This window comes from Falco peregrinus, chromosome 9 (assembly GCF_023634155.1).
Source record: "Falco peregrinus isolate bFalPer1 chromosome 9, bFalPer1.pri, whole genome shotgun sequence".
In the NCBI taxonomy this organism is placed as follows: domain Eukaryota; kingdom Metazoa; phylum Chordata; class Aves; order Falconiformes; family Falconidae; genus Falco; species Falco peregrinus.
The window spans coordinates 1,629,810-1,653,660 of record NC_073729.1 but is presented as its reverse complement, the minus strand read 5'-3'; the positions used below and the strand labels follow the sequence as shown (position 1 = coordinate 1,653,660).

The 23,851-nt window shown below is 37.2% G+C and overlaps 1 protein-coding gene across 2 annotated transcripts in view; it reads right to left on the bottom strand.

The window, feature by feature from the left end:
• Positions 1-461: 461 nt before the first annotated feature.
• CARS1 (cysteinyl-tRNA synthetase 1) overlaps positions 462-23,851 on the bottom strand; it is a 34,494-nt gene continuing 11,104 nt past the window's right edge. For both annotated transcript variants that reach the window (XM_055813694.1, XM_055813693.1), the window contains 17 exons: positions 22,866-23,015; positions 21,541-21,681; positions 20,615-20,703; positions 19,342-19,463; positions 18,477-18,589; positions 17,787-17,915; positions 17,447-17,576; positions 17,021-17,124; positions 15,910-16,007; positions 14,297-14,486; positions 13,722-13,790; positions 10,804-10,885; positions 6,248-6,328; positions 5,811-5,878; positions 4,403-4,462; positions 3,086-3,169; positions 462-1,970 (listed from right to left, as the gene is read on the bottom strand). In XM_055813694.1, the coding sequence (XP_055669669.1) occupies positions 1,836-1,970; positions 3,086-3,169; positions 4,403-4,462; positions 5,811-5,878; positions 6,248-6,328; positions 10,804-10,885; positions 13,722-13,790; positions 14,297-14,486; positions 15,910-16,007; positions 17,021-17,124; positions 17,447-17,576; positions 17,787-17,915; positions 18,477-18,589; positions 19,342-19,463; positions 20,615-20,703; positions 21,541-21,681; positions 22,866-23,015 (1,845 nt within the window). In that variant the 3' untranslated portion in view covers positions 462-1,835. The remainder of the gene's footprint in view (positions 1,971-3,085; positions 3,170-4,402; positions 4,463-5,810; positions 5,879-6,247; positions 6,329-10,803; positions 10,886-13,721; positions 13,791-14,296; positions 14,487-15,909; positions 16,008-17,020; positions 17,125-17,446; positions 17,577-17,786; positions 17,916-18,476; positions 18,590-19,341; positions 19,464-20,614; positions 20,704-21,540; positions 21,682-22,865; positions 23,016-23,851) is intronic.

Below are 23,851 nucleotides of genomic sequence, written 5' to 3'. Positions count from 1 at the left end.
CAGGTTCTCCTCCCCCATCCCTCTAGGTGAGGGGCAATTGAGCGAGTGGCTACGTGACGCTTAGTTACCAGCTGGGGTTAAACCACGACAACATCCCATCCCTTCATGGATATCTTGGGGGAGCATGCCGGGAAGAAAACGATGAGCTGATAATGTTAAAGGGGGTTAGAATACAGAGTGGCGTAAAAATGCCACTGAGCCTCTTCTGTTCATAGGCCAGAGGATGGAGGAGTTGCCCTCGTGGCTGTGGCCGGCTGTCTAAAGTACCACTGTGCAGTTTAAACACGTGTTTATACAATTATTTAGAAATTAGCAGAATAATCAAATACTAAATGCAAAATGAATTAAACTAGTAATAGCAAGCTAAAAGAAAAGTTCTGTAAACCACATTTTTTCAGAAAGATGGTTGTGGGATAAAGATAAGCTCTATATTCTTCCCACTATACAAAGGTCACATACAATTTATACTTTACAACAGATTTTATTTTCTGCATACAAGATGTATGTGCTTTACTGACCTTAACATTACATATGTTTTCAAAGGCAAATACAAACTAGAAAAAAACCCTACTAGACCTTTCTGTTACTTCTCAGAAGGAGTAATATAAATATAAAGATAAAGCAAAGATGTTTTAACTCTTAATTAAGGAAGGGAACACAGCCTAATAGTTATAACATGAACCTAAGAGTCGAGGGAACAGAGGTGTCACAGTATGATCTTCTGCAAGTCACCTTGAGGCTTAAGAATACTTGATGAAAATAGTTCTGCATATTGGGCACTTGGCTGTTAAATGCAGTCGGGAAGTGAGATTTTTTTAGAATTTCACGAACTTTGGTTCATTCAGCAGCTACTGCCAGTGAAACGCATTATTAGGCAACAGAGAACTGTCCTTGCAGACATAATGTGACCATACTACATCAGGAAGATTGTTAACTCAGGGTAAAATCATCACATTAAAAACATCCGGCTTGAATAATGAGCAATGTATAGCTGTATTTCCTAATTGCAAACCAATCCACAAACTGTATCTCAGTTAGAAACCCTGTGTTAAATCCCCATGGCTCTGAACTGGTAATTAGGTACTTTGGCAGCACTGCTGTTCCCTTTGAGGGATAGCTCCAAGAATGCACTACCCTCTGCCATTAGCCCTTCACATTTTTCCCACCACCACAAAGGCAGGTGCATTTGCCTTGTACTTACCCACTTCACTGCAGCTGCAGGTTAAGCAAAGATGATGACGTGCTCCCTTTTGCAACAAAGGGACTGTTAGCTTCTACTATGCAAAGTGTTCTGGGCATACTTACAAGAGGTTTTAATGACAGCAGCTAAAGTAAGTATCCTAGTGGAACTACCCACTTTTCCTGCTTATGTAAAGATACTAAAGTCATCTGGAAAATACTGTTCTTACTGTGGGACAAATTACTCAGCTCCCATTTAGTTGTAAATTTTGCTGACTGTGATATATTCCAGAATGCAAGCTACAGTGGGTCTTAGATAGAAATCAGTATGCAGGGCAAATTAACCAAAGCCTGGACAGCTCTAATAAACAAGAAACCTTACATAAATTTGCTGACTGAGCAGCACCTTGCCAAATAAAACTGGCAACCATTCAACCTGCTACTGTTGTTCTGAAGAAACTTCTTACAGGTTGGCTTTTTTTTTTTTAAGAATGGATTTTTATTGACTTTCCAGATGACATTACTAATCCACGTAAACAGGATTTTTACTTTGCACATAATAGAAAGTGTAAACAGAAATCTGAGCATCAGTATATGCTCACTTCTTCAACGGTGACCCAGCACTCACATTCTAAAAAATTAAAGTCCTGTCATTCTCAATTTGCACTTCCATTCTGAACCATTTGTAGATACTCCTTGTATAGCTTTTCTTGGGTTTCATAAAGTTTCTTTAGCTTCTTAACTTGTCCTTTGCTGAGTTCTTTGCCTTCTGTATCATGGGTGGGAAATCCCTGAAATATTTAAAAAAAACCCAAAAAAACAACACAAGAGAATATTTAAGACAAATTCTTGGACTGCTTTTGCTCCTTATGGAATCGTGTTTTAAGAAGATAGGGGGATAATGTCATCATGACAAGCTGTCAACATGGGGTACATCTTGGCTAAGTTTAGTCACCTAGAAGTTTGACAACTACCTCTCACTATTTGTGTGTGTTCCCTTCCTAGTTAATGACAGGGCAAAGGGTGTATTTATTTTCTGTCCTGTACTAGGTAAGGGGAGGTTAGACAACTAACTTCTAGATGGTTATAACTGTAAGAATAATGAATAATCCCTGAGCAGATGGTTAAGAGACGACTTCTAATCGCACCAGCATACAGAACCCAAGGCTTAAAGCAAAGTCAGTATCAGATTTGTGTTCTCAATGGAGAAAGTATGATGAGTTGTTATGGACATTCTCCTTGGCTTGCAGGGGTATTTTCCAGTATTTACACTCTCCATTCTTACTTGCCCCCAGGGCCTGAATTTGCATGGGTGATGAGAACAGGGAGAAACAGGATCCATGTTCTGGATCAAGCGCTGAACACACACTGCTTTGTGTTTTCTAGGTAACACGTTTTACCATCGAGGGGAGCAATCAAGAGCAAAGTTATCCATACAGCCCCTTCAGAGATCCTTTGCCAGGAGAGAGCAAAACAGTGGGTAGAACCAAAAGGAAGCACAGGACCTCTCTGAAAAACATCAGTTCTAGCAGAGTTGGGGAGTTTGTACTTGCAAGTGAATTCCTTGCCTTGCCACAGGGTAATAAAGCTGTGAACAAACATCATACATGTTCCTACCCACAGTATCTACAGGGAATTTTGCTCTGCAATGAGAGGGGCTAAAGGAGACTGACGTACAATGAAAAGACCCTTGAAATGATGGCTAACAATTACAGAACCTTGGTCCCCAATGCAAGATGTATGCAATAAAATTAATATATCACCATTTCTTTCTCTTCTTCCCTCCTCTTGTTACATAAATAGCACTGCCCTGGAGGTTCTGGAACAAGATCAGCTATGTACATAGACAATTGAGTAAGTGTAACTGGGGAAGGAAAACCACTCCCTATTTAAAGAAGTCTCTTACGTTTTCATCAAACATGGAATATTTGTCGTGCTCTGATTTAAACATTTCATGTGGTGGGATCTTCATTTTTGCCAGTTTTGCTGCCTGTAATATAAAATGTGCATTAACATCACAGTTAATTACCGACAACCTGTCACATATGCAAAAGGAAAAGTAGACTATAATTTGCAAATCAAGGAACATTTAATTTACAATTGTTTCTCATGTGAAAAGAAACTGAGTGAGGAACAACTCAGTAAGTCTTAGCTGTGCTAAGCAGGGAAAAAAACCCCAAACGATAGAGGTATTGCAGGAACTCAAAATAATTCACTTACATACTCCAAAACCTACATCTGATTTTTGCTGATTTGGTTCCTTAGTGCTTTAGGTGCAAACACAAAGGGAATAGTTGCTATGAGTAAAGAACATTCAGCAATTAACTCACTGCAAAGGGAACCACCTTTATCAGGAGTTTCCTGCTGACAAGCACAAGTTTCTGTGCAGGTCACAGCAGGATCAGGATGCAAGTAACTGTACTGAAAATAAACTGAACTGTCACTTATCTGTGAACAAGCACATCTCAGAATCCTTTCCAAGTGATTTATGCCCAATGCAAGGGAATCACCTTTTCGAAAGAATGCAAAAAGCTGCTTGGAATTTGTGGATGATAAATGCTATTTATCTAGTTTTCTCTCTGTACGTGGTGCTCTCTAAAAGTCAGCTTCCTCTTTCAACGTAGGAATGTATTTCCTGTACTGTTAGAGTCATCAGCATGGCAAACTCTTTTTCTTCTTATGAGTTCATCTCCTCTGGCTGTCTACTCCTCATCCAAAGGCTGAAACCATTTGAGCTATCTTAATTCCAATTGCAGAGATAAAATGTGTTTTTAAAAATCACTTCATTGCAGAGCTCAATCATAGGGAACAGGTGGATTCTTAAAGAGAAAAAACTCCATGTTTTCCACACATGCCTACTATATCTGAAAGGGAAGAAAATAAGCTTCTTTTAACAGGTATGTAAGATACTGCTTTGGCAATTGAAGTAATACTGTCTGTAGACTGAAATAAGTGCTACAAGTTTTTCTAAGAAGCTGTTGCAATCTTTAGTTGTGTTTTCAAAGACAGCTTCTCTGTAATAGGAGCTGAAAATTCAAATCTGAACTGCAAGCCAAAGTCATTCTGAGCAGGAAACTGTAGACAAAAAAAAAAAAAAAAAAAAAAAAAGAGGCCCAGTTAAGGCTGGGCAGAGAGCCTGTGTTCTAATGTAATCTTTCCTGCATGTGACTATTGCTGCTAACACTCTTCTTCAAGACCAGATTAAAAGGATCTGAACACTTACTTCCTGCTGTTGTTTTTTCCTGGCCGCTTCTTCTTTCTTCCTTTTTTTCTCTTCTTCAATCTATGAAAGGCAATGTTAATGAGTAAAAGGTAATGAACTATTTAATTTGATTGTTTTCTACAAATCTTTCCTGCATGCTTCCCTGGATATCAAATTACATACAGAACTGGCAGCATAACCTGCAGCAAACCACCATGCCGTATAATTAGGATAGTCTGATACTTCCCACTGTATGACTTTGATTTAATTTGCTTTCATTCACAGTTACACCAGTTTTAACTGAACAGAATCCATTTTGCATGCAAAGTGTATACCTATAAAAGAATACTTACAAAGCCTGCAAAAGAAATGGTCCTGCCATTTCACGGGGAAAAATGTTTTGCAAATGACTTTAAAAAAAGACTGTATTTCACTGATATTTTAAGCTCTAGCCTCAAACTGTGAAGCCATTAGTTTCTCAAGAAGTGGTTGTATCTCTTGATGTTCCTAGGGAAACAACTATCCAAATTTATCCAACCGAAAAAACTTAGAAAAATCTCATCTTGAACTTGCTTAGGAGAGACCCATCAGTTCTCCAAGAGTTCTGCCAGTACTGAACATAATACTGTTTCCAGGGAAAACGTATTCTAGCTGCAGGTTCCACCCAGCAGCTAAATACAAACTGCCCTCAAGTGTCTTTTTGATGAAAACATTTGGAATCAACTGAAACTACATTTTACTTCTCCCCTTTTCTAAAAAAACATTTACATGGAAGAAGAAATGTTGGAAAGTCTGCCAAACATTTCTAGCCATGATGGAATTTTACTATTTGTTAAAACTGAAGACAGACAAAAAAGTGTTACTCTAAATGTTATAAAGTCAGATATTAATGCTAGGATGGTTTCTGTGCAGACCTTGTGCATGTGAATTAGAATTCGCAGTCTTTATATGGTAACATGTGAATTCCTGCCCCCACACCCTGAATATGTCACCCATCCATACTACTTTAATTAAGATTTAGCCAGGGCATTTTGTTCTCGCAAATCAGATAAATATAGTCTAGTTCTATGGAAAGCATCAACTTCGTTTGTACAGAGAAAAGAAGTCTGAATTAGCTTCTCATTGGAATCATTCTTCCAGAGACATTAAGATAGTATGCATGCAATACTCAACATCTTTTAATTATATGAAGATCTTCAACAAAAAACCTTGGAGGTATTCATTAGGTCCTATACAAAATTTTCAGAAGCTGCTGTTTCAAAATTCTTTTCTGGAACACACTCAAATTTTAGTATCAATTCTCATATATTATTTTCCTTGTCGATAGTCTGTTAAGATTCTTCTTACAAGTTATCAAAGAAATGTAAAAGTATCCATAGCTTGCACATTATTTTAAATTTAAAAAATACAGAATGCTTAAAATAATAACCTTTTTCTTTTCTTCTCTTTCTTTCAACAACGTGTCCTTATCCACTAATTTAACCACAGTTGGAAGACCTGAAGAAGCAAAAACAGATGAATGAGTTTCCAGTGCTTGAATAGTCAAAGATAAAGGTGTTTAAGTTTTCTTATTGCAAGCTGAATGCAAATACAACTGAGTAACTACTCAGAAGTGATTAAGAAATTAGGTGCTATACAAAAAGATCAAAAAGATTGCAATGCATGTATTTACATTCTATACATGTATTCCAATATACAGTTCTAGAATATATATTCATACATCAGAAATATGATATGCTATAGCTTTGCAGTCCTTGAGTTTGTTGGATTATTCCAGATTAATCTTGACAGGTTTTTTCCCCACTTAGGAAAAGAGTAAGATTATAAAAACAGCTACCTACAAAGTTGCAAGACATAATTAGGTACCTTCATGATCTTCAAATCGAACTCCGAGTTCAGGAAGGATGTCATCTCGAAGAGCATCGCTCAACTGCAGCACTTCAGTTACTACAGAGAATGAAAGATACTTTTAGTGAAGTAAGATCTGCTGCAAATATACTTGCGTCCTGCTACATAGTTATTTAAATGCAATTAAGAAATTGTCACTCTCTCACATAGGCCAGAGAAAGGTCTTTTGTTTTAAAGTAATAAACCTTTCAAATAAGCTCTCCCTTCTTTCAGCTACCCAGAGAAGCAGCATGTTTCTTTGCAGGGACTTGAAATTAATAAATTTCTTCCAAGATACCCTCATTTTTCCTGAAGGGGAACAGAAAGAAAATCCAAGGCAGTTCAGAAACAATGCAACAATTCTACCAGGGTATAGTGGAAGGGTGTATGACTCAGGAAGATCCTAATGGTTGCTGCAGGATTTCCAGTAAGAAGAGTTAAGAACCCTATTGTAGAAAAAATCACTAATTAACATATCCTGTGCCACATCTAACAGTGCCTTTGGAGGACCACGATTTTGTTGGTTTGATAATGACATTTGTCAGAGCAACTGTAATCCAAACATCCTCTGTTTCTACACGGAGTTATCTTTACCACCTAGTCTGACAAAGCTGGTTTTTGCAAGTAAGCTAGTCGCAGCAGAACATAGAATTTTGATTTGGCTTTCTGGATGGTGATCAGGACATCATGACTAACGTTTTTTCTTTTTTGAGAATTTATCAAAGAGCCTTTGATGACACCAAATGATTAAGAACTCAAGATTTACCGGAAAGAGATGCTATCAGGGCCTAAGGGGAAAATAAATCTTCATACAAGATATTTACTTGGATGAGAAACTGTATCAGCCGAGAAGCAGCAGCCCAGTTAAGAGGAACTACATGCATCAAGAAGACCAGTATGTTGCTGTTGTGAACTTAATTCAGTGGCATTCTTTATGGACAGTGCTGCACTTAGAAGGAAATGCCTACCAAGTGTGACAAGATAGATACCTGGGTTAGATGACACCACATGCTTATAATGTGTTTTCCATTTCAGTAACTCTCAGCTGGTTAAATCTAAGAAGCAATAGGGGTCTCAAGGGCAGTAATTCTAGCAGGGGAAGCTGCCACCCAGACACTGTACTAGACACAGCACCTACCAGTAGATACAGGTACCATCCCTGAACCTTCATCCCTTCCACAATTCTCAGAGCCTCAGAGAGCTGAACAGCAAACAGATCACCAACTGGCCTAATACCATAAAAAGGAACAGCCACCCTATTTCACTGCATGGTAGTGTTCTGCAACTCTCTTTGTACAGGAAAGCATTGCAGTTTATAGAAGCTCTTTAGTCCCTCATGAACTAAGTTGTTATTTTTCTTGATCCAAAGCAGTTACACAGTTAACCACATTCATGTTTGATACAACTCTAAATAAGCCATAAAGATAAACAAGGGCTAAGATTACCTCACTGGCTGTTAACACTAAAAGGTGCTGACTCTAACCCAGGCAAAAGAATTACACATATCGTATCAAGAATGTATCAGGTACACCTAATGCTCATTCAATAAAACAGCATCTTTTCAGTTATAAATATTTACTTATCTGAAATAATGAATAATTGGAAGTTTAAGAAGAAGAAATGTGTTATTTAGGAAAGGACACATCCTCCGATCAATCCTTTGTCATCCAGAGAAGTCCGCACCAGGCTGCTTAAGGCTGAAAAGTAGGTTCTTTTCATGTGGTACCTCCAGAGCAAAGATGTTTTCGGATTGGGTAGGGGTGTGTGTTTATGGGCTGCCCTAAGACGTAAGTCATTATCCTTACTAAGGACAGTGACCAGGAAACCAGTGGATAGATAGAGCCTTATCACCAGTGCCCATGAACACCCGGACAGCTAGGCACACCTTGAGCCTGTGAGCATTGCCCAGACCGCTTTTCACATTTTCTGTGAACTTCAAGCCAAAGAGTCTCGGATGTGAAACAGATGTTGTGCTGTTGTGAATGGGAACACTGTGATGGAGAGGAAAAGGAGGAACTTAAAAAAAACCACCAGCCTGAGAATGCTCGGTGTTAAGACTGGCAGCAAAAGAAAAGAGCAGGCATGGTGACAATGATCAAATTTGTCCCAATCCTGGTCAACTGATGATACATTAGGAAGAGGGCAGAGGGCTTCCCCCGTGTCCCAGAAGCAGCTTAGAGCAAGATACCACATGACACCAGCATCCATGGCAGGAAATGAAGATGCAGGCAGAGTTCAGTCATGGACACCTTCACCACAGGGTAGTCAATTTAAGCAGATGTCCTAAAATAAGTAACCAACAACTGAAGAGACTTGCTCCTCTTTTAACATCTGAAGAATAACTTGCTGCTAATGGGAATTCTTCCCAAGTATTGGGGGCTGCACTAGAGCACGGATCTGCTCCACTGTGCATCCTTGCAGAGACAGCTATGTGGGGTCTTTGCAGTTGGTCAAGTTCTCAAGCAAAATGTTGGGATGTGCAATATAGAGATGCTCTGCCCAACTGATCGTTGATGTCTTTTGCAGAGGGTTTCTGCATTTCTTTCCCTTGTACAGCTAGCACAATGTTTTCCTTTTTCTGTTTACCATCATTGCTAGAGTTGTTCACAAATTAAGTCAAGACTCAACTGCAAGTAATCGGTGCAGGTCTCCAGTTTCAACACTAATAAGGTTATAAAAGACAGAATTTATTTTACTAATAATGTTTGAATGTTAGCCTTTCTGAGTGATGGTAGATTTTTTGTGGAGTGTATACATTTTGATTCTTACTGAAACCCATAGTTTTACAAATGCTTATTCTGTGAAATGTTTTGTAAATATGTATTTTTAAAAGTTCTGTGTATATGGATGGAGACATTTATATTGCTCTGCAGGTTTTACCGAAGCAGCATACTTTTTATTTAACCTGTAGGAAGACTTACAGCAATACAGATCATGTTAATTAATATTTAACACCATCCTGCCAGCATCAGGCTATGATGGGGAAACTCCCTTCATTTACAACCACATAGAGGCAGTATTTCCAGCCATTAATCAGAACAACTTTCACAGTAATTTAACACTTCGTGCAAGTAAGAATTTAATTGGTACAGGGAAATAAATCAGTACCACATCATCGCAGGTCCTGCCAACCACCACTCAGCTTCCATATGTCAAACAGTTTAATGAAAGGTGCCTCCCTGGTCAAACTGCAGTGTTCTGTACCCCAGCCACACCGCAGCTAGATCCAGTTTTATTCTTACTGCCCAATTTATTTCATGCAAAATATCAATACCTTCCAAGTAAGAAACTCAAGTGCCAGTAAGCAGTCTAGTGCTAAGTACGTTCTAAAAATGATCTACAAGAATCCCTGTAATATTTAAACGTTACCACTGTTAAGAGTGAGCAACAGTTTAGCTCAACCATCCAAAAACAAGGAAACCAGAAGCCTCACATAAAATGAATATTTATGTTAAATACCAAAAGACCAAAGGTCCCTTTTTTGCCTGAGGATATACACACAAACTTCTTGAATTAATTCAAATTACAGAAAATATTTGGTGTTGGAACTAACAAGCCTATTTCTCAGCATTAGTTAGGTCTATAGGAGTTTGACAGTAATAGCCGAGTAGTCACATTAACAAATATAGTTTTGTGCTTTTAAGGTAAACTTATTAGCCCTTAAGAAAAACTCAAAACAGTAGCAAAATTAGGGTTTGCATTCTTTGCCAGCTGAATAGGTTATCAACCAGACACTACAAGTAATTTTATATTTCTGCATAATACATGGGTTATTAATATCTATTTTATATAGAAAAAATGACTTATTTTGCCTTCAAGTACAAATCTCAGTGTAAAACAGTTTTAAGAAAACAAGAATCAAATACCTATTAAAGACATGTAAATTCCGCAGGGGACAGCAGAAAATGGTAACAGCTCCATTAGGAACTAATCAGTCGCTAAAATCAAAGATGGCTTAATGAAACAACCTTTTTTAACGCTGTATGGTTCTGCTGCCAACACACACAGCATGATTGATCAAAGCTTTTCAGAGGAAAAAAGAAGCGCCTGAAACAACTTCTAGCAAACTCCCAGATGAATTTTGCGAAGAAAGCACTCAATTACCATCAGCGGAGCTACAATTTCAACTACGCTAACAAATAAGAACAGACATCTCAAGCCAGTTAAACACAGACAGTATCATTGCGTAGCAATCTACACCTTTAAGAGAGCAAGCTCCCTGGGAGAAGAGATCTTGGGTACTTTATACCTACAAAGCAGGGAGTGCCCTAATCTAGAGAAACAACAGCCAGTCCTGTCATTCCAGAACTTTCAAATTCTTTAGGAAATTATAATAAAATTAGTTTAGCAGCCTGTAAAAGATTCCCAAATTAAAGACACAGGTAGCAGGGATGCAAATATTCAAGCTAATTCTGATTTAAAGATTTTATTCTCTAAGCAAAGAGAGCCTGCTGTATCAGCTGGCTCATGCCCCCAGTTTGATTCCTATAACCCGAGTCTCATATGCAACAATACAGGAAAAAGTGAACTCTCACCTTTCTTCTCTCTGGCAATCTGTCGCACTCCTTCTCTGAACTCAGAAAGAACTTGTAGGTATGGCATCACTGTAGATTCAACCTGCAGGATAATTATTTCTACAGTTAGCTAATCATAATTTAGATATAAAACGTGTCCTTACCCACTTCATATATATGTGCTGGTAAATGGAACCTGACCCTCAGGGCTGATGTGCATCGATAAAAATTGTCATTGCTGCATTGATGTCAAAGGACAGATGATCCCTTGCATTAGCTGTCAATTTTCCTTTTGTGCAGGTACTTGTGAAGTTCTGCCTGCCTCTCCCCGTTCCTTTTTTGTCTCCTTTCAGTTACAGATATATCAGTTCCACAGGGTTATGCTATAAAGCAGCTAACTATAATGCAGTACAGGGATAAAAAACACCACCCAGACGAATTTGCTCCTTCACGTTCTGTGTTGCCTGACTTGGGTCACAGTGTTTGTCAGACATAATACCAGGTGAAACTGATGTTAGGACTCATTTTCGTTAGAACACAGATCTGTTCCTCAGATGTTAGCTTATGCTAATTGTGTTTATTCCCAATACAGTGCAGTTGTCTGTATTCCTCACGTGACTCCCTACCCTACAAAACATGGGGAGAGATTACTGTTCAATTATTTCATGTATAAGTAAACGGTAGTTTTAAAAACTCACAGAAAAAATCCTGAGAATCCTGCTTTCGGTGGTAGTGAATAGCAACAGCAAACAGTTAGTGAACAGCAGTGAACAATTACAAGAACAACTACAGATCAGTGCTGTCTGCAGATGCTTTTCTGGAATCCCAAGAGGGGAAGCTAGGCACCCAGGAGACTGATTAAATTAAAAGTTTCATTAGTTTGGAGGGTGGGGGAGAAAAAGAAAAAACACACACTCTTGTCTCCCCTACAGTCTCCCTGAGTCTTTCCAATCTGTTAAATCTCCATGACAAATTCCTTTGCAATTAACAGACAAGATAGTCTGTTATGCTCAAAAAGTGCCCATATGAAAGGAGCTGAGGGGCTCCACTAGAACTTTTCATAAATGTGAATACTATGCAATCACCTTCACAACTGGAACCATTGCTGACAAGTCTGGCAGAAGAAACAGGCTCTGGAAAGTGAGCAAGAGTCATACCTTCACTACCCCCTCTACACTGAAGCTAGCTAAACATCCAGATGAAGCGGTGTCAGGAAAGCATGCGCTGTCCCTACTTTATCAGTCATTTAAGATTAAAAAATTTTATTTCCAAAATAACTAACTTGATAGCAACGCTTAATTCATTTGGAAAATGAGACTATGGAACCTGAGGTTTTCTGAATTAAAATCTCTTCTATCCCCTTTCACGTAAATTACTGAACCGCAGTAATTAAGCTAGTTGTTCTGTCACAGCTTTTGAAGAGGATTATGCATTTTGCTCCAATTTAGACAAATCAAAAACAGGCCTTCTGTAATTAATGAGAAGTTTTTCAACCTTGAATGTTCGCCTGGTAATTTCTCCAAAGAAAAATAAGTATCTGCATGGAAGACTGAAAGAGGGTATAATATTTCATGAAACAGCCCCAACATTTGTGATATTATGCATCTTTATATTATAATGCTTAAACGCAGTAATGTCCTAGGTGATAAAAACAGAAGTTTCTTGTACATAACAGGTGTTAGCACAAGATTCTTCTGACAACTGTGATAACAGGTGTTACCACAGGATTCTTTCTGCACAACATTCTTCTGACTCTACTATCCTTGGCAACGTTACTTTAAAGGAGAAAGGACTTAGCTTCCTGTACCAAGGTACTGCCAATCCTTCCATAAAGGGTTATCTGTTGTAAACACTGCCTGAATTAAGTGCTAAATACTAATTTAGTATTTTTCATTTTCCCTAAAAAGGTAAGTGTTCAGGTGCTGCCTGTCTCGATAATTCAAAATAATTCTGAGCTAAATTAAAATTCGCTATTGATGGGGTTTGGTATGAAATACTGAGTATCTTTCATATTATCTTTCTTTTATCATTACTGGAGATTTCCACAGCACAGTAATATAAGTATTTGCATGGGAAATTATCAGATGAGTGTTCATTCACATTCTTCAACCACAAGCAAGCTTTCCTCTTCCTTTCATTAATAAAAAGTTCAGATTTTTGTTACACTACAGATGTTTTAATTATTCCTTCTAAGAAGGAACAGAAATATATATAGTCACACCTTTGAATGCAGAAAAATACTTGAAAAACAGCACAGGTTTGTCCATGTCAGATTTTCCACATGAACAAAGACAGTAAAGTTGATAGCTTTCATATGGAGTTATTTCTCCTTCCTGCACCATGAAACATGACTGTTATTACAGTGCCCATCAGCACTTTCCTCAGGTATCTCCCAGGTATTTGCAGAAAAATTCTGCATCACATTGGAACTGCTGGGTGACCAAAGCAAAACAGCCTTCAAAAGCCAGATAAAACCTGTGGCTATAAAGGAGATCAGAAAAAAAGAGATTGAAATGCAGATAAAACTCCAGCTGCCTCCAGGTTGGTTTTTGGTGTACCACAAGGAAGTTTAATCGGTATAATTGTATTTTGAAACTACTTAACATACAAATACTTGTAACGAGTCTTTAGATGGTAGCATGTGCTGTCTGTAGTTAACGTGGTTTCTTAAACAGACTCATCATTCAGAAGACACGATAATTCTTTTTCTGGTTGCTATACAATTTGTCTCTCATTCAGTTAAAGAAACCTATAAAAACCCCCAACTCTCATAAAAGAAAAATCCTGCTTCCTAAGCCAGTTAATTATTTTAGATTAAAATGTTAAAAGCAGAAAGGATATAAGTCTGCTACATATCAGTAATGTCATCACTTTACCTAACCTAACCTCTTCACAGGTCACAGAGTGATTTTGTATAGTGTACTTTGTCCTTCACTTACATTTATGTTTTGACTACTCCCTCCAACAGGAAAACCAATTGCGTCATCACTTTCTATGGCACCAAAAATCTGGTGAACAAAAAAACATAAAAAGAAAAAAGAAAAGATTGTATACGTCAGGTCACAGGCACGTGAAAACTAAGCAGAATTAACATGTGCTAGGGTTTTGAAGCCACCTAGTTCTCATTTAACCCACAATTTGCTGCTCTAATAAGTTTTGGGTTTTAATTGATACAGAATACTAAGTATTTGCTTTCAGATTTAGCTTTAATCTGTCCGATTTGACACCCTGACTTCATATTTTTTCTACCATCTAATTTTCCTTGCATGTATTAGGGGTTCTCCACTATTCAACAAAACATTAGCTCAAATTAGAATGTAACATAAAGGACTTCACATTGGTCCTGCTGCAGCACGCACTGCAATCTGGGGTTGTTTTGGATGGGATGTGTGTGGAAGATCTCTAGTTTCCTACAAGATTTAAACAAAGACTGTACAGATCCCTACATACTTGAAAAATACAACAGTTATAATTGCACAGTGCAATAGCAACGTTACTACTTGCTATTACATACCTTTAGCATTTGAGTGAGATAGGAACTGATGTTTTCTAAAAGAAGTCTGTTTGGCATTTGTCTGGAAGATTTCTTTGCAGCAATATAGGAGTTACTCTGACTGACTAATGAACGCATTTCTTCTAAGACAGAGCGAGTGTCAATATTGTCACACAGTGCTTCATGAATTGCTGCCTTCTTGTCGTAAAAACTAAGAAGAAAAAGATTTTTTTTTACTATTGATGTCAGAAGTATCTGCAGCCTACTCTGAAGAATCTCAGAAGAGTAAGGGAACCTAAAAGTGAGATAATCTTTTGTTGGTTCATAATTTTTATTTGAAGGAAAAACAGATGAGTGAGAAAAGGGCATTATGATGCTGCCAATTTGCTGCTATGGACAAAGGCAGGCAGGATAAGCTAACTGGCAACAACTATCCAAACAAAATTACATTAAACACTTTTTCAGCAACCAGCCTTTTCATGCCGTTTTTTTTGAAGCAGTATAAATTGCTTATTTAGTACATTCTTGTGCTTAGTATTTGTTTTACAGTATTGCTCTCCTATCCCTATGTACCAGCCAAGTATTCTGTTTAGTGTCTTTCCATCGACAAGCACCAATTTGGAAGGTAACTTACCACAAAGTGAAGTGTTATGAAGCTGCTACAAGCAGATACAAGGAATAAAGTAATGCAAACCTTTGCAATGTTCGTGAATAGGCATAATAAGTAATACAATATATTAAAGTACCATTTCATCACACTAGGAGTACTACTGTTTCAAACGTACTTTTTTCCAGAGAAAAGAGAATGAAAAGTGGTAGAGAAAGGAAAACAAAATTATCCCTGAAGCATACCTTCTGTTCCTTCCACTTCTTTGTCCCTTTCTTTTGTCCTCTCTATTACTTACTATCTTCCCCCTTTTTTTAAAACAGGGTTATCTCTACCAACCTGAAGTTGAAGATAATATTTTCAGAGGACATCCTTCTACAGTCAACTTCTCTGTCCACAACAGTGAACTGAACTAGGAACAATTTTAGTACTGTAACATGAGATGCTTCTATTTAAATTTCACACATAATAGAAGTCACATAGGAAGCTGTTTGTATTACAAACAATAATGACAGCTTTGTTATAAAAACGAAAGACTGCAATATTGATATCACTGTCTCTCTGAATAACACATTTTCGAACATTGGCACTCTGAGTATTTGTGCTTTTAGTCAGGTTATTTAACTTCTGTTTGTCTTAGTTTGCTCACTGCACTTTGAAATGTGTAAAATACTATTTTCCCAGTTGTAACCACTGTGAATTATTGGTCATTTCTCAGACAGAAGGACAGCATTTCAAGTAGTGAAGAAAATGACAGATATTGAACAAAAAAATTCTCCTTCTCTTCACAGGGCAGTGAGGCATGCTGGTGTACTTAGCCTAAATGAAAGCGAAATTAACAATTTCATCTGTACTTCATAAAGGTGTTGCAAGATTAAATTCACTAGCTTGTATAGAGTTGGGTACTCAGTGGAAATGCTGCACTTACAATATCACTATATACATAGTAAGTCATTTTGCAAGCAAAAAATTAAAACACGTAGCTACACAATAGCTATTCACAGAGAAGTAGGAATGCTCCACTTACTTTTTGTTCAGCTCTGCTTCCTGATTTTCCCATTTCTGAAACTGGTCTGTTACATCAGTGGGAGCTCGAAGAATATCCTTCACATTTAAAAAGAACTCCTATCAAAGAAGAATATGGCTAAAAATCAGTTTATATTAGATACAACCAGCATTTACTACCAAAAAAGAGCATTATTTCTTAATTAGCCTCCAAAAGTTTTTAGTTCCAACACTGTTTCAGCCAGGATCTACTGAATGTCTGTCAAAGCAAGGAAACCCACACATTTTGCATAACTCTAAATCACAGCTGGACTGTAATTCAGCTCTGTCTCTTGGCTCTGCCACTGCATGATACACTACAATACTCTAAACACCATGCTGCTCAAATACAAGACTATTTTTTAAAACTCTAGGCAAGAGTTCTTATGGCAGATTTTAAAGTGTGTTGCTAACAATGGAAGCCGAAGAATAAAAATGGCTTTATAGCAAGGGCATCCATCTTGGTGAAAAGTCATTTTCAGTTATTCCATGGCCTGAACCAAACCATAAATGTTTTACATAAAAAGCAGAATAGCTTCAGCTAGAGAGACCAAGATCAACCATCTCAAAATGCTGTACAGCCTGCTTGTGGGAAACGTGGGTTTAAATCATGGTTCCAAAATAAGCAGGGAGAGGAACTGTGCCTGACCCCTCACATATGCCTACAAGGCACAGAGACAAATGATCGATGTATATGGTGAGGCGACAAGGTAGGAATGATACTCTCTCTTCTCCTTTGGCTATATTTGTATAAAGTCTGATCTGGTAGATGTGTTACAAGAGTGTCTGTTGGACTGAGTCCTATAAGCAAGCTGAACTGAGAAACAAATCTCGCGTGTAAGTGCCAAGCTGCTCAGAGATGTCAAAACCTGGAGAAAGCACCCGGCTGCAGAGGAATGCAGCTGTCTGTGGAATTTACCTAACTTGAACGTTCAATGGCAACTAAACAAATATTGTGACATCCCACCCCACGAATTCAGAAGGCAAACTCAAGTTTCTGGATATGGCCTATATATCCTTGGGTTCTATTCCTTGAAACACATATCACAACACAAAGCTTAGAGAGCTGGAGGAGGAATGGAAAGCTTACTTACATTCATAAACTTCTCATACTGAATAGCTGACTCCATGGTATTATTTGAATAATCCAGTGTATCCTTCCAAGAGTGCATGAGGAAAGCCAACCGTAACTGTCGCGCTATTAGGAGTTTCAAAATAAACAAGGAACATAATCATAATCTAAAGTATTTTTATGGCCTCCAATACTGCAGTGGCTAAGAACGTAATTTTTAATGTTGTTACTGTCAATACGTCTACCAAAAAAGCAAGAACGCTATTATCCATACAGATAATACCAACAAGGAACGGAAGAACAAGGAAGCTGTTCTCAAGTTAGCAAAGAAGACAGACACCTGAGGTGAGCCATTTTTGGAAACTCCACTATGTGCCTGAACAACAAAACTACCACAGTCACCACTCAAACTACATCAAAAGTGTTCAAATTCCGAAGCAATTTTTACCTGTATGTTTCTTCAGTGCATCTTTTATGGTAATGAAATTCTTCAAAGATTTGGACATTTTACAGCCAGCAATTGTTAAGTGGCCAGTATGCAGAAAATACCGAACCCAGTGATCATTTTCAAAGTATGCCTGCAGCAAAAACAAAAACCCTGAAGACCCAACACTGCTTACATATATACCAGCAAGTAGGATAATTCAAGAATAAAATCTGAGAACAAAAAAGCTATGCTTATACAAATCACACAAAGTTTTAAAACTTAATTGATGGATTTGTGTGAGTTGCAGTCAAAGCAAAGTGTGTTACTTTTTCAGCACTGAACTGAAGCCCAGTTTATTCACCTCTGACTGTGCCAGTTCATTGTCATGGTGGGGAAATCGGAGATCAAACCCTCCTCCATGAATATCCATTGACTCTCCTAGAATGGATCCAGCCATAGCAGAACATTCAATGTGCCAACCGGGACGACCCTGTTAAGAAAAAGACATTACTTGGCTCCTAGTTAATTGTCTTTCTCTCCTGCTTATTCATCATTCCCTCATTGGTCTGCTGCTAAGCAGTTACACACCTGAGGAAAGGAGACAGTGTTACCAAGCAAAAAATATTTTTAATCTCACCTTCATAAAAGTATACTGTTGGCTTTAAAGATCAAACATGGTATATACATCTGTGATGCCTCGATTATCCTGCTTATTATTATTTTGAAAATTACATTGATATTTTTGATCACAAGGAGAAAAAGGGATATAGAAATTACTGCAGATAAAGCCTGTAGATACAGGACAAACGACCAGCAACAGCCATCCTGAGCCTGCATGCAGACTTCTGTTTAAGAAGTATCAGACAGATTGATACACTTTCTAATTTATTAAATGACCAGAGCAACAGAATCTATGATTGAATACAAGATCCCCATAATCTATACATTATTAATATGAGGTGAGGCAAAGTATTTGTGTAATGCTGTTTACTAAGGTGGATGCTATTTACTAAGGTGTAGAAGATCTAAATCCTGATTATAATGTCCTTACCTTTCCCCATGGAGAGTCCCATGAGGGCTCTCCTGGTTTGGAGGATTTCCACAAAGCAAAATCATTTGGAGAATGCTTCTCACTTAAGCGATCAGCTGAGATGCTCAGGTCACCTTTCAGAAGAGAAAATGTAAATATATACATTTTGTTTGAACACCAGCATTACTGATTTTTGGCCTTGCTGTACCTCACATACAGTGAAAAAGGAAATAAATAAATAAAAGAAAAGAATTCAGCCCTCAAAATTCCTCATAATTAACCCCGATAGTTCTTCAGGGGTTTGATTAATGTGTTTACTGAGCATTTTGAGCTAATCCTATGCTACAGCTAAAAAACTAAAAAACAAATCTGTATTTGGATTTAGTTCAACGCCACAAGGTTTACAAGTAGGAGGAGTTCTCAGTACGAAAGAGGAACCCAAATATTTGTCATGAAATAGCCACAGCATGGTGTTGGAGAGCTTTCACCTGGCATGTGGAAGACCCAGCTTCAAGTCTTTCTTCCTCCTACTCTGAACCAGATGAACAGCCAAATAACTGAGCTGTAGCCAAATGATTGAGCTATTCACAATTCTGACCAAAAAACTCTCTCAAAGAAACAAACGAACTAAAAAACCCCCAAGCAATCCAAAACCACCCTAGAATTAACAACATTTCTTGGTATTTTCCAATGTAAAAGTTTCAGGAAAGTGTTGGCTCAAGCTACAAAACTTTGGAAAATAAATCTGTTGGTAAAGGAAGTGCAGCAGGTAAACTATTCAACTCTGACAGTGACTTTGATCCAAATGTCATTGAAGTCAGATGAAGAGATCAATACATCATCAGTTTATTCAGCAACTTAAGCAAATGTTATTTCCCCTTTTTACCTTCTCCCTCTTGAAGAGCTTTTTGATCACCTACAGCTTCAGGAACCAACTTGGCATAGGAGTGTTTTTCACTGGAATCAAACTTCATAGTATCAAAGTATACAGATCCATTGGACACATACCTGAGAAGTTAAAGTTCATTATTCAGCTAACTTTCTACCAAGACTTAACTGAATTTTATAACAAAAATCACTTCAGTTCTCTAGTGACACTACATACAGTACGGTACTGCTCAGTATTGTAAAGATGACTTAGGTGAGCCTAAGTTTTAAGGCCTGTCCATAAAGGCTTCAGACAAATTGAAAGTCATAATAAAATTGATCAAAGGGAAAACAACTAACATCTTTTGTTAAACTCTTAAGAGGCGAGACATTAGATAACAGTCCCAGGAGAAGAAATATTTACAGTACCTCTGGACCCTTTCAATATTTTGGAATAATATAATATGAATCATGTCTGTTTCGCAGTCATTTTGTCCCCCTTTACTTTGCTAATTTTGCCCCACTACAGCCATAATAAAAACTCTGACACAAAGGTACGTCCATAATAAAAACTCTGATACAAACGTTAAGTTTCAGGGCTAACAGAAATGCTGATAATTCAGTGCCAACAATTTTGAACTGCTGCCCCCTTTTTTAAAGAGAATTTTAAAATGTAGGTTTAAAAAGAGAAATTATGGCAATCTGAATCACAGGTTTGCTTTTTTTCAAAATAAAAATACATCATGTAGAAAAATTGAGGCAATTAATAGAAAGAGAACTCAAAACTTTCAGATGGGCATCTGTCATGATACTTAAGAACTTCCAGAATATTAGCTTGATATTCACAAATATTAGACAATAGCAGAAAAAAAGTTCATTATTACTTTTTTCCTTTTAAACTTCTGTTACTTAAAACTGATTTCTAGCCTTCTACTCAGGCATCCATTTCTGAAATGCCTTGTTGAAGGCCAGGAGTCAAACACAGTTAAAATGAATGGGACTTTGGCTATTTATTTTAATGAATGAGGATTTAATCCTATAAATTTAATAATTAACTTCTCTCTTTGTAAAGACATCAGAAGTACAGAATAGCACATTTTCATCAGGTGATAAATAACAGGTCTTTTGCAAAGGAACCTGAAGTTCCTTTATTTGATGAAACACTACTTCTGGAAAAGACTAGTACTGCATGTGAAAACAGAGGAAACAGTTCACAGTTAAGTGTTGAAAGCAATCATTCCAGCTCTAGTACAGTACAAGCGGACAACAAAAGCATCCAGTGGCAAACTTACCCGTAACCATTATCCACAATCTTTTTCACAAAATCCACAATTTCTGGCACATATTCACTAACTCGTGTTAAAACATCTGGAGGTAAAACCTATAGATAAAAAGTAGAATTTCATATTTATATAGATATGTATAAATTATGTAAACAAAATATTTATATAAAACGTGTTTTAGATATATACAAGAATAAATATAAATATATATATGCAAATAGACACTAAATATTTATAGTATACACTGGTTTAAAACTGGCTCAAAAGCAAGTGACACTAAGACTCCTGTTTCAAGCTTTCTGAAACAATGTGCTGTGGCCATTCTTCCTCTGCCCTTACGGCAATGTTAATAACAAACCACTGCAGGCGATGTCAGCTCTTCCACCTTCTGCACTTCTGACAGAACAGGCAATAAGCGCCTCTGATTTGCAGGTAAATTAAATAAACCTTCACTGATCTGTACCATTGCATATTACACGGCATTTCATCTGTAACAGACAAATCTGTCCTCGATTGTTATCATCATATAATTTCTTAGTGACTGAAGACCGGTAAGCAGTCGAATCTGAATGCTGAGGCTGGCAGGGCTGTCTTGTGCAGCTAACAGAGTCGATCTCAAACTTCCGGATCAGTTTATGATTATAAGCCTATGCTACACCAAGGGCAAGGGATGGAATGCAGACATCAAATGCAGACATCAAACTTGATCACCAGTTAACTGGCTCTAGTAACACACGCAATGGATTTAAGATTGTTGGGATGGAAACAGAACAGGTGCTAGCTTAACCGCTACACATTCACATTAAAAGAGGTACTTTAGCAGTAAGGCTGTAATATGAGGTTTTTGAAAGCTATTGAAGTAGCTAAATTGTATTCTAGGTATTATGATGCATGGCACGCACACTTGTAGAACAGAAAACAGTTTGTATACTCACGTTGAGTGCTTCCATATCTTTATGAAATTCTCCTTCCCAGAATTTGGGGAGCTTTGAGAATATGGAATTATCAGTCACCTGACTGCCAAATTTTGTGTCCAACCAGTCAGACAGCAAATCTTTGGCTTCTTCCAATAGTATCTATTAAACAATAATGGTAAGTGCAACCAATCAAAGACTTGTGCTGTTTACACTTCAGAAAGATCTTACTCTGACCAGAGAGGTTTGCTTAAGGAAGACAACACTTGGCTATGAATACAGAATAATTTTGCTTCTACCAGGTTTTTACCATACTGCCCTTCAGAAATATGGATGAAACAAACAGAGGAAGGAAGATAAACTGCTAAGTGATATCTGTTTGCATATCAATTACTTAAATAGGCATGTGGGACCTGCAGTTAAATCGCATCATCTCTTCCCCCCATTACTACCAGACAGTCTAGCAAAAGATTTACTGTGTACATTGCTAAAAAGTGTTTGAAAGACAGATTTGAACATCAGCAAGGATACACTTCAGTTAAAAGATGACATTTTTTTACAATAGGATATAGCCCAGGAGGTGCAATTGCTTAGATTTTAGTTGTTTTTAAAATTCTGTTAGGTCAGTATATATTTTTACAGAAGCACTGGAGGGCTTTTGTAAAGATAATTCAGAGAGTCTTCTCACGAAGGAGCACATACTCTATGCTTTCTACAGTAATTATCACAAATATTCTGAAAGCAAGAAAAGATGAAAGTAGAAACCAATTACTAAAAGAGAGTAGTTATACTGGCTGACTTGATTACTGGGACAGTACCAAAGCCCAAAAAAGGCAACAAGATTATTGTCACTAGATGTAATGGTCTTTGGATAAAAATTATCCTTAGCGTAATTTTTTGGGATGTATTTTCTTCTCTGGGCAGAGACAGAAACAACTACGTAGAAAACTCCCACTAGTATTGGAACGTGATAAATGCATGTTCAGTAATTTATACTGAAATTAATTCATCAAGACAAATAAGTCTAAGAGTAAATCTAAATATGTGCAAGAGAAAAAAAACCCATGGGAAAGGAAAAAATAACTGACTTATTATTCACAGTGGAAGGAATAATAATAAAAAAAAAAAAGTAATTGATAAAAACAGCACCTGAAAACTATATAGTTGAATTCAAGGATCAAATTTCCTCTACTGAATGCAAAGTAGTAAAAAGTCCTCAGCCATACAATTCCTCTATTTATGAATACAAAGTTCCATAATGTCTCAGGGAATTACTACAAGCAAAATATTTTTTAAACCCCTAACAATTATAAGCCAGATATATTTAAAAAGGAGCTCAAACTGACCTCATGACATCTCTTGATCTCTTCTGCAGGGTGTTTTGCTTGCACAGCTTCTTGTAGAGGGTCAAAAGCAGACTTCACTGCATTTTGAATTCTTTCTAACATTTGCTTTTTATCTGGGTCTGTTGTCTCATTTAATTTAACTGAAAAAAGCTACAATTAAAAAAAGAATTAGAAAAATTAGAAAGCAACTTGCAGTACAGTAGCACTCTGTTCTATACAAAATACATTATCTTTGCCACATAGTATCTTGCTAGTGACAATACATCATGCCACATAAAAAGCTTTGGTATCAAACTACTGAAACATACTCTTCATCAGAAATAAAGGTGAAGTCAAAAAAATTTAGTTCACATCTGAATTCAGTTTTTCAGAAAGACTTTATGAATTACTACATCATCATTACTGTTGTTTATTAATTTTCATTTTCCATGCAGCTGATCACCTTAATTACACAGCTGATTATCACAAATCTGAAAAGGAGAAGCTTTAATACGAAACTGCTATGCATAGGGAGTATGTCAGGCAATGATAGTTGGACAAGATGTCCAGGCTTCCTATTCCCAGGCCTGTGTTCAATGCATTAGACTGACAATCTTTGTGATCTGTAATCCTAATAATCACCTGCCCCCACCTTCAGTCCAGCATACACAATTTATTAAATCCCTAAAGCTTTGGAGACTTTTTGCTCTTTCCAAGGCCATCAATGCTACGAAAGAGAAATCTTTAAAAGATTATGGACATACCACTGTTTAAAAACTGTTTTTAAGGGTTATTTTTAAAGTTTTAATTTTAACACACAAATGTTGAAATGCTTTTTGAGCTTCTTCCCCAATACCCCAACAACAATTTGATACACGCACTCACAAACAAGTTATATGGATGTAAAAATCGGACATTCTTTTTACATGGATATTTCCTGTCAATTCTAAAACAATGGAAAAATCAAAATGATGTGCAGTTCCAATAATATTTCTGTGTGGTACCAG